Genomic DNA, 15,231 nt, shown 5'->3' with positions numbered 1-15,231 from the left:
CTGAAGGGTGATTTTTTAAGAGCCTTCTTTTTAAAATTTAATTCGAATCTCTGAAAATGCATTACGTATACAAAACCTTGCTGGTGCTAAATAAATCTACAAACTAGTAATCATTTATAATTTGCCTGTATATATTATTTCTTTTCCAGATGACGGACAACCTGAATACGGAAAAATCCCGCGACTCGCCACCGAACTACTGTCGGTGGTCGCAGAAGCTATCGAGCCTGCTGGAAGATGTGGACGGTGCGGAACTGTTCAAGCGTTTCGTCGAGCTGCAGGGGGATGAACACTCGAACCAGCTCAACTTTTACTTCGCCTGCGAGGGTCTGAAGCAGCAGCGGGACAACGACAAAATGACCCAGCTGATCGGTGCAATATACAAGCGTTTTTTAAAGCGGGCCCCACGCGGCTCGAAGCTTCATGTTAGCGATCAGATGCGCAACATGATCAAAGCTGGGCTGAAAAATGAGATCGTTCTGGCTCCGGACATCTTTGATCAGATGCAGGCTGATGTGGCGGCGGTCATTAGCAGTACGACCTATCCTAACTTTCTGCAGTCCGATTTGTTCATACAGTATATTCAAAATATGCAAACGAGCAGCGGCAGCGGAAGCGGGGCACCCAGCTGTGTCGGAGTACCGTTGGGAATATCAGGAACTTCCACCGGTACGATGTCATCGATGACGAACAGTAGCTCTATGTCGGAACTGGTGATGCATAGTTCCGCTGCTTTGCCAACGCTCCACGAAGATTCCGAACTAGTCAACGCCGATTCGATCGAACAGCTGTACGGGGCTCTTGGGCCTGGTATCGCCGGCAGTAGCATATCCGTTTCCTCTAGCGTCAGTGGAGCTGGTAGTGGCACTTTGCCCGCCGGGAAACCGGCAATGACGCTGACCAAGGATGCGCTTATGGCTACACAGAAGAGACGTCTCGAGATGAGACCACCCGGGTAAGCCAAGGCCTATAGCGTTTCGTGGTTGCTATACTATAATGTGCTTTACATTATTTAGACAATGTAGCGTTAAAGCTTTGATACCTCTATAAGTTGAAAATTTTTACACAGATCGTTTGCCGTTTGACGAATGCAAAAAGCTGCGGCTAACGTAACGTGAGCGTGCTGATCTTATACATGCTTCTGTCAAGGCAAAATCTGTGACGAGTATTATTATCATTTTTCTGTATGTTTTAATTCAACCATATTTATTTTCTTTCTTTTTTTCATTTTCCATCATCATTTATTCACATCGCCAATCCTGTGTGTTCCCTTTGTTTGTGTGTGCACTCCTGTCGCTTTTTGAACTATCGTTTCGTTATGTTATCCTTACCGTTCGAAAACGCATGCGCTCGCTGTGTGCTTCCCGCTTGCCCTCTCGTTGAAATCTTTTCCTATTCCATCTGTGCATCCATGATGGCCGTTGTACGCGCTTTAATTCATTCTGCCCCTACTTGCGTGCGTACCTCCAACACACCGCCTACCACCTACAACCCTTTGTAAATACGTTCTTCTCGGTGCCACACTACAAAATTCACCCGCCTTTTCCATCATTTCCTGGGACACCAATATCTCTCACTTCTGCATGTAGAGCACACGGATATTCTGTGTATATGAACTATGCATCCTATAACCCGGTCTCCCGCCGTGACTCGGAACTGGCCAGTCTCAGTTCGGGTAGAACAGAGTCCGACAAGATGCCACCACCGGCCATGTACCAGTAAGTATTGAGCCTTAAATTTTTAATTGATTTTAACCTTTGTGTTTAATGAATTGGTTCAAATCGAAACATGTTTTAGTAAATGATAACTTTACACCACTAGAGACACCTTTCCTTTTGATCCTTTTGAGTGTGCCGTGTAATTTGATAGGATTGGATGTTTTTCCTTAAGATTAATAAATTATTTCGATTTGTTTGTATCTCATTACAGCGACGGTCAGTCTCACACGCAACGAAGGCACCAATCCCGGCAGCATTCGGCACTCGAGCAAAGACAAATCAACGAGAACGTTATTTTTAACGACAATCTTAAGCATGTAAGTTAGGTTGATGTTGATGACAAAATAACAGCAATTTGATTGAATTTTTTGTGTGTATTCTGCAGATACCTCGAAGTCAGCGCGTGCATCCGAAAGTGCTATCTACTGAACAGTTTCAAACTGAACTAATGCAGAAACTGCTGGCAGTACAGCAGGCACAGGAGAAAGAAGGTGAAGTCATCAGAAAGGTTCGAGAGGTAGGTTTGCGCGCAATAACAATGAAAAAAATTGCTCTTTGTTCAAATTTGGTTTATTGATCCGCGAGCACGTAAAAATATTTCATGGTAAAATAAAAATAATATCGAGCAAATTGCATCAATTTCGTTGTCGAAACGAAGTAATTATTTCTCATGCCAAACATGAGACCTTGCGATTGGCACTATATTCAAATTTATTCTTCTATTCAGATTGACCAAATAGACAAGAACCAGAGTAACCGATCATTTGCGGATGCCATTCGACAGAAGCTTCAAGTGGAAGACGATAATGATCAGGATATCCTAGATAAACATGTGTCCAGGGTATGGTCGGATCTTACGCCCAGTCGATCGCCAGACATTATGTCACCCTGTCCTAACATTAACCGCACGCGGCGTTACGAGTTAGCAAGTTTCGCTAGTGGATCGATTAGTGAGTTGAAATCTGCTTTGTACGTGAAGCGCAGTTCTCAATTTTTGATTTTTTTCTAGGTGCACAATCGTCAATGCGACATTCGAAGTCAATGCCAGAAGGTCACCCCTTGAGTATGGCTGGTCCTGCTGCACCACCTTTGCCTCGAAACAAACCGTTGAACAACAAATGGCCTTCGGTTTATACCGACAGTGGGATCAGCTTGCTGTCGACGGATACCCTAAGCAAGTATAGCAGCAAGGATATGCCGCCCAACATGAGTACAAACAGTTCGCGACCACTTTCCCGAACGATGCACGCCGACATGTCGATCGGAAACACCACCCACCTATTGCAGGAGTCCAGCAGGCGGCTGGACGACGAAGCGAGAAGGTTCGGTGCCTCAGTTGTCGTAGCTGGTTGATAGCAAACTAATGTTTTTTTATAAATACATTTATCACAACAGATCGAAACGACATCAGCACCCGCTACCGCCTCTGCCATTGCCACCAGCTGCCACCTCCAGTTCACTAGTGCCACCACCAATACCTGCCAAACCACAGAGCTCAACGGCAACGGAATTCACCGTCGTAGTTTACTTGTTCTGCGACGAAGAGGTACCGTACCGGATAAAAATCCCCGGTAGCCATCCGCCTACGCTCAAGCAGTTCAAGGACTATCTACCCAAAAAGGGAAACTATCGGTAAGTTCCATTATTTTTACACAAATTTTCCATTCTGTGTGATACACAACGTTCTTATTAATCGTTTCGCAGATTTTTCTTCAAAACTCGCTGCGACGATTTGGATAGTCCGGTGATCCAGGAGGAGATCAGCAACGACAACGAAGTGCTACCCCTGTTCGAGGGTAAAGTGATGGGAACGGTCAAACCGTTGGACTAACTCGTGACTCGGGACACTATCAGAAAGGTATACTGTGCTACGATGTCACGTTTAACCACTGAGGCTTGGTGGCCTATAGAAAGAAGCATTTGGCCAAGCGTTGAGCGTTTCTTCCATTACACAGTTCTGCGCTCTTTTTTTTCGGCTGGTATTCGGTGATGCCAATTCAATGTAACGATATTCTTATGTTCCGAACGCTTCTTCGCTGGTGAAATTTAATTGTAAAAATTTTAACGAACGCTCAGACTTGTTTATGACGAAAATCTTTAAAATCGCTTGGAAATATGTAACAGTTAAAGTGCCTTGGTAAAAGTTAAAAACTACCCTAATGTAAACAAATCTGAAATGGACAATGGGAGGAAGGTGTTGTTCAGCAGTGTGCATGAAACATTTTTAATGAAACAGAAGGTGCACCTAGCAAGTGGAAAGCATCTCCGCATTTCCATTGGTACTGATTTATATCAAAACGTCAACTACGATTGCCATGCGGTATCGAAACAAAAAAATAAACGAGAGCTGACCAAAATAGGATGTATAAAAAAAGAATGTCGCAGAAATAGCAATATATATCTTTCAAATAACGGAGAGAATTGGAGTCTAACAGTATTTTTCCTGTAATTTAGTAACGTTATTTTTAGACGAAGAACACGGCTCGAAAAGTCGTGCTGTATGCAATAATTTACACATTTATTTATTTTATGTCCAATGAAATTGCCTTCCCATCGTGACAAACGCGACCTGAACTTGGCCACCCGTCAAGCTCATGCTCCACAATCTAAGTCGACATTTTAGCAAACTGTTATGTTCTTGCTCGCAGTTGAATCCAGTGTATAGACAATAACTGTGCCGATTGATAGCAGAGACAACATGAGATCTGCATTCTCATGGTCTCACCATGTTCTCCTCTTCTGTCCTAATAAGGAAGGAACGTTGATACGTTGGAAAGATAAGACTCATTTGGATAGGATAAGGCGTTAACGATAACTGAATTAGTGGTTCGAATTATCCAAATTGAACATTTCTCAGAGCATCCTTACACAGCCTTACGTTGCATACATGATTGTTTAATTCTTTCGCATATAGTGAACGTGTCTATCTTGCGGTTCAGAGGAACAGCAAAAAAGGTTGAATCGTGGTTGCGAGAAATATTTAGAAGCTTATACCCATATTACGATAGGCAAGTAATGAAAGCTATTATAACGAAACTATATTTTTCTATGGTTCACTATAACCCAGTGTATATCACGTGTCCTTGGCTGATATATGAAGCTACAACAGATTAGGATTTTATACGCATGAAGACACGTAGAAACAACCTACATAAATGATTCAAACAAAATATATGCATCTCCATTCTACATTTCGGTTGAAAAAGAATCAGTAACTGGATCGGAGGCAGGTAAGCTGTAAACCAACAAAATTATTGGAAAGTGTACTGGTCGACCATACGAATAAAAATCAACTTTTCCCTAGTTTTTCACTAGGGTATGCATGACATACGTTTAAAAGGGAAGGAAAAAAGAGACGACCACAACCTGCAAATTCGCTCCATCGGATCTTTTTAGAGCGAGTTTGATTTTTCCATGCGCTTAAAAAATGAATACTGGCATGAAATTTTCACGTCACAGTGAACTCTAAGGCCCTGGCCATAGTAAACGTGAAAAGCGGAGCGAACCGGTTCGCCCGGCCGTTGGTTATTATACAGCCGTAAGTAGAGCTGTACATTAACCTACGGCCGGGCGACTCGTTTCGCGCCGCTTTTCGCGTCCACTAGGACCAGGGCTTGAAAAGCGTAAATGTGAAGAACGGCATCTAATGTTTTTTACACTAACAGCCTACTATAAAGTATGTCGATATAGGAGAGATTTATCTGCATCTGCGGCCCTACTTTGTCTTTCAGATGTTCATTTATCTTATTTATTTCGTCTGCTCTGTAGTTTACCCTGCTTTATCTTGTTTCAGATACACAAGAAATTTAAAGAGTTACTCATACAACAAGCTGCATTTTGGAAAAATGTACAAGCAAAAAATAATTGAGTAAACCATGCTAAGTTAACTTTTAACTCGACCAAATTGATTTATGAAAAAAATATATATGAAAACTTAAATTTGAAATCAGAATGGTAAAGTAAATGTATATTTTACATACAATTTATTTGTTTGAATATTTCAACCATATGACTTGAAATAAAATGAAATGAACATGCATATTTATTGAATACGTTCATCAAAGTATAAAATAAAATCACTAATGCTTGTTTCAAGTTAGTATTTTCCCACAGTGTATGCCAGCCAGTTGTGCCAACTGCTTAGAAATTCATCCGGTAGGCTGTCAAAAACGAATTTGACACCGTGTGCTGTCAAAGCGTCCGTATTTCTCTCCTTTCTTTTTGATTGTTCCTTCCACATTGAACGATCAGCCGCGTGTTGAATTCCAATAAAAAGTAAGAAATATTTCTAGTTTTTTAGCGTTAAAACGTTTGAAAATTGTTTACTAGTCAACATAAATTGGTGGCTCAATGGAATATCCCAAATTTCGAACAAATTAGTCTTCACATTCGAAGTAGAACGTCTTTTGAAAAATTTGTTTACAAGTGTGTACCGTGGAACGGTACTTCAGAAAATTAGTTATTTTAAATGGAATAATAAGTTCATTTCAACATGAAAAATAGATTCTGAACCAAAATTGTTTGAAAGAACACAGTTTTATTGTGATTAATGCATTCTGAAAAAAATTGCTAACAGTATATGACTCTAACCTCACTTTTTTCGTTCTAGCAGAAGATGGCACTTCGACCAGCGTATAAGCCTAAGATCGTGAAAAAGCGAACGAAGAAGTTCATTCGTCACCAGTCTGATCGTTATGACAAACTTGCTGTAAGTAAATACGCAATATTTCGTCCACTAGTTGGATTGTTGATATTCTATTCTGTGTTTTGTTTTCAGCCAAACTGGCGCAAACCGAAAGGTATTGACAACCGAGTGCGCCGTCGCTTCAAGGGTCAGTATCTGATGCCGAACATCGGTTACGGATCGAACAAACGCACTCGTCATATGCTGCCGAATGGATTCAAGAAATTTCTGGTCCACAACGTTCGCGAGCTGGAAGTGCTGCTGATGCAGAACCGCGTTTACAGTGCCGAGATTGCCCACGGTGTGTCGTCCAAGAAGCGTAAATTGATTGTTGAGCGCGCGAAACAGCTGGCCATTGCCGTTACGAACCCGAACGGCAGACTGCGTGCACAGGAGATCGAGTAAGCTTATTTGGGAATGTAAGGGATAAGACATACGCCAGGGATTGTATGAGAACATCTTCAAATAAAATCATTAAGTTCTAATTTTCTCGTAATTGTCGGAGTTTGTGAAGAATTCCATGCCGTGAAGTTGGGGGAAGTTGGCGTTCTTTGAACAAAGAAGCAAAAAAACGATATGACGGTTTGAAATTAGACAAAAGAAAAACAATTAAATGTTCCTTTCTCAAAACCCACTTTTGAGGCACAAGTTACTAGTTTGCTATTCAGTTTTTTGACGTAGAATACGTCTTACGGCAACAATTACAGGGACCCAATTTCAATACAGGGATCCAATTTCAAAACCGAAAACATCGAGAGCGTCACAAAAGTTGTCCAATTTCAAACGCTTAAAACTCAGTCAGTTTTCAACCGATTTCTGTCATTTTTGCAGCAATCGACTGGAAAATCATTTTAGCACCCGTCCAAATGCAGAAAATTTTAATCTGATTGTTCAAACTATTGTAATATTGAAAATTGTTGAACAATGTCGAAACGCAAATGTCGATTTTTGATTGGTCGCTTGCTGCCTTTCCCTAAATAGGACGACAGAATGGAGTACCTAGTTAGCCGGAAATGCACTCTTTGGGCTATATAAGACTGTTTCTCCTCAAGCAAATCAGTTGACTAGCAGCAGGCAGCAGCATCGAACATCAACACCGATGGCAGTAGGCGAAGGCAGCGTGGATCAGCAGCGAGCAACAGCAGCGGTGGTAGTGGTTAGCTGCAGTCCTACCTCTTTCAGTTCGGCTCCCCTTCGATCTGAGTTGGACCCCACCAGCGGTAATCCGATTCAGATATCGTTGGGCAAATACAACCCGAAACTGAAAGAGACTCGCACCGCCAGGTGGTTTGAGAAGCCACCATCATCCAGCGTATGTATATACAGGGTGTATGCACATAACGTGTGTGAATATTTGAAGCGTGTGTCCCTAATATATAAGGTGTGTGGCTATCGTGTGTGGCTTGCTTTAAAGCGTGTGTGTATGTTTATGGCGTGTATGCATGCCTGTAGCGCGTGTGTGCATGTTCATAGCGCGTGTGGCTTACTATATAGCGTGCGTGGCTAGCAGTATAGCGGTTGAAATTTTCATATATACACTACCCGTCATAAGCTTGGAGTCGCTTTACTGGGTATTGCAACACCCTGTTTGTATATTGCAATACCCCGAAAAGTTTAGCATCACTCAAAATGGGCAAATTTCTGTAACTGTAACTGTAATATGCTTACCAGAACTGGTGGCACAAGCCGAACACCGCAACTTTGTGGGTAGTAATGATCGCGCGATAAGTTGAAGTCTAAATATGAAAAACTGCATGCACCCTAGCGCCGCATAGCGGGGTAACTCAATATTAAATTGTCTACCATGTAGAAGCCTTTAGCCTTCTGAACAAGTTTACTGAACACCGCAACTTTCTGGCAGGTCGGAATCGTGAGATTAGTTAAGTTCAAAATACGACTCATTGTGTGCCCACTAGCACCACATAGCGATAAAATTTCACACTGAATTGGCCACCATACAGTAGCCTTTGACCTTCGGAACAAGTTTGCTGAAAACCGCAACTTTCTAGGTTGTCAAAAACACGAGATATCCGCCTATTGCAGGTGATGCTAAACTTCTCGGGAGGCGATGCAATATTCAAACTGGGTGTTGCAAAACTCAGTAAAGCGATTCCAAACTTATGACGGGTAGTGTAATTGCTAACAAATCACCTCATGTAGAATTTGATTATCACTGTGAATCATTCAAAACTAAATAAAAAATTTGCCATGTTGAAAAAATATTCACTTGTCAATAAATGGCATTGACAAACACAATTAACCTCAAAGTTTATCTGAAGAATTAAACCCAATTCAGTGTATTCCCAAACCTGTTCCAAGAAACACATTAGCATAGGACAGGCTGTCGTATTCTACGTTACCTCTGCGGTCGTGTCTTATAAACAACCTCTTCAACTTTTTGTTATAGCTTTACCCAAGCCTTAATAATTTATTATGAAAAAAAAAAAGAATTATAATGTGGCGAATTGTCTACGAGTATTACAGAACTTCAACCAACAACGTCGAGTCCACTCGGTTTCTATAATAGGGCCCAAAGTATCGATTGATAATTTTTGAACTAGTATTTAGAGAGTGTTCTATTGTATCAATGTAATTTCTATTGGTAGAAAGCTATTACAAGACAAAGGGCTGTACTCTGACACAATAACCAAACCGTGGCTTATGATCGTACTGACTACAATAATGTCTTCCAGCTGAGATTCAAACAAACGACTAGCTTCGAACTATTAAATTATCTGTAAAGTGGCAAAAGAACTTGATCTTGGCAAGGGACGCAATAATAAAATTATTTGGTGAGTGGAACTGATTTTATGAAGTATATTATGTTATTCAATAAAATAGAGGGTAGTGGAAATGATTAACTGCATGCCAGTCCCAAATAGTCGTCCATCAATGTTCCAATAGCAAACTAAAAAACAGAATCAACATCAGATATCCCCTCAAACCGTTACCCAACTAATGTAAACCTTACAATGCCTGTGGCGTCCACCCGCGTGCCGACGATTTTCAGTCGAATTTTATCTTCCAGCGCAATAACAACATCCTCTTCCTTCGATTTGTAACAGGGCGGGTTACCATTCGGACAAAATTGCATATCCGCCGGAATAGAGTGATGGGAGATAAAACACGAAAGGGGTCCGATTTCGGCAAACATTCCGACTTTGTTGACCTGGGTTACAACGGCGTCCAAAACTTCCCCCTTGAAGGGACGGAACACGATTGCCTTATACTTGACGGGATAAACCACAAAGCCTTGGCCTGGTAGAATGACACCGGAGCCAATGTCGTCGATTGTAGTCACCGCTATGACGAAGCCGTACTTTCCGGTACAAGTTCCTTCAACTTCTGTGTACAGTTTTTGTTTTACTGTTTCGATAAGCTGGGGTCCAAAGTACCGCGGATGCAGTAGAATTTCGTGTTCCAAAGATATCTGAAAAGAAACAGCAACTTCTTTAACATTAATGTACCTTCATGTATGAAGCCATGAAACTTACATGATAAAACATTGTTTTAAATATTAATTCGTCTTGAAATACAAGCTATAAGAATGTACAGCCGGCAGACACCGTTTGTTGGAAGCGTTATTTATATTTTTCTTCTCGATCGTGACGTTGTTGATATTGTTGACAGAATATAACAGGGGTGGGTAAGAACTTTAGTATTCGTGAAGTACTAGAACATGGTCCGCTAGCCATTTTCTCGTGAGCTAAAATGTTTTACTGTATGAACTCATCATTGCGACTAGAAACACGAGAAACATTGATCTTCTGTGATATCGCCCGGGTGTTTGCTGTATTCCCCACTTCTATTATTACCATTATCACCATTGAGAATAAGTGATATAATTATTCTAATTCGTACTTGTAACATACAATTTGAATTTGTGGGTGGAATTTGCTTGTTTTTTCGAATATCTTTGTCAGACAGGAGGTTAACCTTAACTATAAAAGTGTCATTCGTGTATACCTCTCATAATTTAACACAACATGCCCTCCACCCCTTGGTATAATTTATTCAATTGGGTTATTTAGATGTATGAGTTTTAAGATATCATTGGAAAAAGCTGCGTTTTCTTAGCAAAATAAGACTTAAAAAAAATTATGTCGTCTTTCAGTTTTTCAATCACTAATTGAAACAGCTCAAAATCGCTTCAATGACAGTCCGCTCATGTATCAACTTATCATTCAAGCGATTTAGAGCGAATTTTATTGTTTATTACAAAAAAAAATTAAAAAAATCAATTGTGCTCAGAAATATTCACTCTTTTTTCTGATATATAAAAATCAGAAATTCGGATAGAGCTAACCCAATTATAATATAATCTATAATCTGGTTAGGGTTACTTCATTGAAATAGTAAAAAAAATTCGTTCTGCCTTTTTTCCACAAAACTCTGAAAAAATAAAATCGCTTTGTAAATTTTCCAAAGAAAAAAAACCAGCTTGATCTAAATTGCACTAAAAAGTAGTTATTTTCATCTATTTCAATAAACAATTTAAAAATTGTTTTAATTTAAAAAAATCCTTTAATGTGAGTCGTTCGTTGATTATCGAGCAAAATTTGTCAGTTAACGGATTAGCGGTTAGCGTCGCTATTTTTTTTTTGTTTTTTTGTTTAACCCCCATTGCATTCATGTTTCTTCAGGACGAAGTGGCGAGGAACATTTTTTCATATTAATCTGAAGCATTTCTCACTGAAACTCGCTACCGTTTTCTATCGAGTCTTGCTTAAAATATAAAAATATAAGTTAGAAGCTACACGAATACCAATCCAATCCAATCAACGAGAAGTATTTTTGTAGCACATTAGAAGGCGTTGTCTGCACGTTGCATTAGTCAATGAATGAATAAGTAATAAATAAATAGATAATAGGAGTCACTAAAATTCAGAGCATTCTTGGGAAATACTGACATCCTTGTCACGAACGTCTTACTCATTCATTTTGCTTGAACCCGTTTTTCTCTGGCTCGGTTATACGTCAAAAAGTTGTCAGTGCTTGCGAAACAGCCGGATAAGCTCCATCCATGCGAGATAAACTGTTGCTGTAAATGGTGTGCAGAAATGCAAAAAGCGAAGAGCGACTGTTTCGTTTTAAACGTTTTATGGATTTTGAGCAGGACATAAATGGTCACGTTCAAACATGTTTCAACACGTTCTGGAGAGCCCTACATTGAACATTGTTAGGAGCACCAAAACATCCGTACAGTAACACATGCGCCACAATGAATAAAGCTTATGATCAACAGCGGCGGCTTCAGGAAACAGTTGTCATGACATCGGTCTGGTTTTTTGTCATTTTGCTGTGAATAACTCAATCGATTGTAATGTAGTGTAACGATTAACTCCACGCTTCGTTGGTTTACAATCGCTGTGTACAATCTAGTACAGCTGAATCCGTTTTCAGAGACGGGTATGATTGCGTGTGTGTATTTTCACTCGCTTCGCGTATCGCGTATGTCACTTTAAAATTCAATCCATACAAATGTTTACAAAATTTTCATCAAGCGACGTCGAAGTGATTAAAATTTGGCTAAAACAAGTGCAGAAATCCCACTTTTACCCAATTGCTTGAAGGTCCATCGATTGGAGGAAGAATTGTTCATTTAAATGGATGTAGCCAAGTCGCTGTTCGGTTCTCGCGACCACGAAGGATACGCTGGTAAAGATGAACATATGGTAAGTGGGCGAGATGATGACGATATTGATAAAACGGGACTGCAATGGAATTCTAAATTGAAATTGCATTTCTGCAGAAAAAGCTGGAAACTGCTATTTCCGAAGATGATGGAGAACTGGTCGAGCTGGGTGAAAGTTTGCACATTTCCGAAGGCCTACGGCCTACAATAGGTGGGCCATTTTCTGCCCTGACACCGTCAATGTGGCCACAGGACATTCTGGCAAAGCTAGGGCAACCTGACCCGGATGAACCCCCAAACCATCAGCCGGACTATCGGTTCGATGAGTTCGGGTTTCGCGTGGAAGAAGAAGACGGCCCGGAACAAAGTTCGAACAAATTGCTTAGTATCCCCTTCATGGAAGACCCCGCGCAGAGATTACAGTGGGTTGCCCATCTGGAATTTTCGCATAACAAGGAAGCTACAGAGCTCACGTGGGATAGTGTAGATGTCGTTCTTCCGCGAACGGAGAAATTACGGAACATGGTACGCGCTGGAATACCGCACTCTTTACGGCCACAAATGTGGCTACGTCTATCTGGGGCGCTCCAGAAGAAATTGAAATCGGAAACATCATATCAGGAGATTGTAAAAGTTTCCTCTAACGACGCCCTCATGACTTCGAAACAGATTGAAAAAGATTTGCTCAGAATTATGCCCACTAATGCCTGTTTTAGTTCATTATCAAGCACCGGAGTTCCCAGGCTGCGTCGAATTCTTCGCGGAATTGCTTGGCTGTATCCGGATATTGGCTACTGCCAAGGGACGGGTGTAATTGCTGCTTCACTACTGTTACTTCTGGAGGAAGAAGACTCCTTCTGGATGATGGCAACCATCGTGGAAGATTTGCTGCCGGCGTCCTATTACTCCTCGACACTGCTCGGCATTCAGGCCGACCAGCGTGTGATGCAGACGCTGATTGGCAACTATTTGACCGTTGTCGACGAAACACTTAAGAGTCACGACATTGAGCTGTCCTTGATTACGCTTCACTGGTTTTTGACACTGTTTGCCAGTGTCGTTCATATGAAAATTTTACTAAGGTAAGTGAAGCAAGACGCTAACGATCGTTGCTCCTAAAAGGCAACAGATAAGGTCTTCTGATAACACTAGATTCGGTTGGATCATTGATTATCAATCAAAACTGGCTATCTATGCACAAACATTCGATCATCAATCAATCACTCCTCATCAACGCATGAAATTTAGAATAAGATACAGCTTACAATATATAATATTTTCTGTTTTAGAATTTGGGACTGGTTCTTCTACGATGGCTCAATTGTACTGTTCCAACTAACGCTTGGTTTGCTCAAAATCAAAGAACCCTCACTGAAAAATTTAGAAAATTCAGCCCAAATTTTCAACTCCTTATCGGATATCCCCGGCGATATAGACGATGTGGAGCACCTGTTTTCCATATCAATGGAAGTGGGCGGCTCTCTGTCGCCAATGGTCATCGAAACACACCGCCGTCGGCATTTGGCTTACTTGATGGCCGATCAGGGAGCCCTAGTCGGTAACCCCGAGGCCGGTTCTAACTTGCCCAAACAACATCTGGCGCGCCGACAAGTGAAGAAATCTAAATCGATGCTGCAGATAATTCTTTTTGGTAATGACACCGGCGACGACGAGTTGAAGAACAAGAACATTCGTCAGACGGAAATACTAGTCGATTTGCGAGAAGCAATTCTAAAGGTGGCGAGACACTTTTTGGCTATCGAGCCCAAGTTACAAGCACACATTAAACTGATTGCTGACTACAGCATGGACAGTCATGCCAAAGATCACGAAAACTACATCAATGTGTCTCGAACGCGTAGTCGGCGGGCGAAAGCGTTGCATGATTTCGAACGACACGACGACGACGAATTGGGTTTTAGGAAGAATGACATCATAACGATCATCAGCCAGAAGGATGAGCACTGCTGGGTTGGGGAACTGAATGGACTGCGCGGCTGGTTTCCGGCCAAATTCGTGGAACTGCTGGACGAGCGTAGCAAGCAGTACAGTTGTGCCGGAGATGATGCTATTTCAGAAACCGTAACGGATTTGGTGCGCGGAACGCTGGCTCCCACCATCAAACAGGTGAGACCTGAACTGTCGTTTAATGTAGTATTTATATTTAAATAAATCAATCCTAGGTCCTGGAGCACGGCATGAAGCGTCCATCGTTTCTCGGGGGTCCCTGCCATCCGTGGCTATTCATTGAAGAAGCTGCCACACGTGAGGTGGAAAAGGACTTCGAGTCGGTCTACTCGCGTTTGGTGCTGTGCAAAACCTATCGCTTGGACGAAGATGGTAAAGTATTAACCCCGGAGGAGCTGCTATATCGTTGTGTTCAATCGGTGAATCAGAGCCATGACGCAACCCACGCACAGATGGACGTTAAACTACGTTCGCTTATCTGTCTCGGTTTGAACGAGCAGGTATTGCACCTGTGGATGGAGGTGCTCTGCAGCTGCTCGGAGATTGTTCAAAAGTGGTATCAACCGTGGAGCTTTATCTATTCACCCGGCTGGGTTCAGATAAAATGCGAACTGCGGTTGCTGTCACAGTTCGCGTTCAATCTCAACCCGGACTGGGAGCTGCCGGCAAAGCGGGAAGCCGTGCAGAGCCAACCCTTGAAGGATGGCGTGCGTGATATGTTAGTTAAGCATCACCTCTTCTCGTGGGATCTGTAAGGCAAAATAGTTAGCAAAATGAAAGATCAAAGTTTCTCAAAGTTATTTTAATGTCAGATGAGATTTTTTATTATTTATTTATTCATTTTTTTGGAAGTTTATGAATGATTTGTTGATTTATGATAATTTTTATAATTTGACAATAAGGAATGCTTCTTTGCTAGCAAATTAGGAGTCTCCTCTAGGTTGCCGTTACTTTATGCTCAGAAGGTTAACGGCAAATCTTAGAAATGATGACTGGGCGTCATCTTCATCGTTCAATCAAGTTCAAATTAGTTGTGAATAGTAATTACGTTCCATTAGATAAACGTATGTATGTTTCAAAGATTTTCATCACAGCACTCTAACAAATTCTAACCAGTAATAAATAATATATTTATTCTAATATATATAAACAAAATCCACTAGCATTAAACAAAGATGGAAGGTTGATGTCTCTGTATATCCGAAAACCTTTGTTTGTGGTGATTG

General features: G+C 41.2%; 4 protein-coding genes across 11 annotated transcripts in view; 3 read left to right on the top strand and 1 right to left on the bottom strand.

Annotated features, from left to right (window-relative positions):
* LOC129732888 (axin) overlaps positions 1 to 4,750 on the top strand; it is a 36,931-nt gene extending 32,181 nt beyond the window's left edge. For 6 of the 7 annotated variants that reach the window (XM_055694271.1, XM_055694267.1, XM_055694268.1 and 3 more), the window contains 8 exons: positions 150 to 955; positions 1,590 to 1,718; positions 1,930 to 2,035; positions 2,104 to 2,235; positions 2,446 to 2,668; positions 2,728 to 3,040; positions 3,114 to 3,350; positions 3,423 to 4,750. In XM_055694271.1, the coding sequence (XP_055550246.1) occupies positions 150 to 955; positions 1,590 to 1,718; positions 1,930 to 2,035; positions 2,104 to 2,235; positions 2,446 to 2,668; positions 2,728 to 3,040; positions 3,114 to 3,350; positions 3,423 to 3,549 (2,073 nt within the window). In that variant the 3' untranslated portion in view covers positions 3,550 to 4,750. The remainder of the gene's footprint in view (positions 1 to 149; positions 956 to 1,589; positions 1,719 to 1,929; positions 2,036 to 2,103; positions 2,236 to 2,445; positions 2,669 to 2,727; positions 3,041 to 3,113; positions 3,351 to 3,422) is intronic. The other variant, XM_055694274.1, reaches the window with a different exon arrangement.
* A 1,104-nt stretch (positions 4,751 to 5,854) lies between these two features.
* LOC129732886 (60S ribosomal protein L32) lies at positions 5,855 to 6,887 on the top strand. 2 transcript variants are annotated; one of them, XM_055694265.1, is made up of 3 exons: positions 5,855 to 5,993; positions 6,331 to 6,426; positions 6,496 to 6,887. In XM_055694265.1, exons 2-3 carry the CDS (start codon positions 6,334 to 6,336, stop codon positions 6,805 to 6,807), a joined length of 405 nt encoding a protein of 134 aa, XP_055550240.1. In that variant the 5' UTR covers positions 5,855 to 5,993; positions 6,331 to 6,333; the 3' UTR covers positions 6,808 to 6,887. The 2 variants fall into 2 exon arrangements, with proteins under 2 accessions (XP_055550240.1, XP_055550241.1); XM_055694266.1 differs by having other exon boundaries at positions 5,868 to 5,993; positions 6,328 to 6,426.
* Positions 6,888 to 9,205: 2,318 nt separating this feature from the next.
* LOC129732885 (DNA-directed RNA polymerase II subunit RPB7) lies at positions 9,206 to 10,053 on the bottom strand. The gene is made up of 3 exons (XM_055694263.1): positions 9,897 to 10,053; positions 9,374 to 9,832; positions 9,206 to 9,310 (listed from the first exon to the last, which is right to left on the bottom strand). The coding sequence occupies exons 1-3, from the start codon at positions 9,906 to 9,908 to the stop codon at positions 9,260 to 9,262; spliced, it is 522 nt and encodes a 173-aa protein (XP_055550238.1). The 5' UTR covers positions 9,909 to 10,053; the 3' UTR covers positions 9,206 to 9,259.
* Positions 10,054 to 11,850: 1,797 nt separating this feature from the next.
* Positions 11,851 to 15,181, top strand: LOC129732884 (small G protein signaling modulator 3 homolog). Its single transcript, XM_055694262.1, has 4 exons — positions 11,851 to 12,077; positions 12,155 to 13,119; positions 13,327 to 14,164; positions 14,221 to 15,181. Exons 1-4 carry the CDS (start codon positions 12,009 to 12,011, stop codon positions 14,758 to 14,760), a joined length of 2,412 nt encoding a protein of 803 aa, XP_055550237.1. The 5' UTR covers positions 11,851 to 12,008; the 3' UTR covers positions 14,761 to 15,181.
* The last annotated feature ends 50 nt before the right edge of the window (positions 15,182 to 15,231 follow it).

The sequence above is a fragment of the Wyeomyia smithii genome, chromosome 3, assembly GCF_029784165.1.
Source record: "Wyeomyia smithii strain HCP4-BCI-WySm-NY-G18 chromosome 3, ASM2978416v1, whole genome shotgun sequence".
NCBI lineage: Eukaryota > Metazoa > Arthropoda > Insecta > Diptera > Culicidae > Wyeomyia > Wyeomyia smithii.
This window is presented reverse-complemented; position numbering and strand designations above follow the sequence as displayed.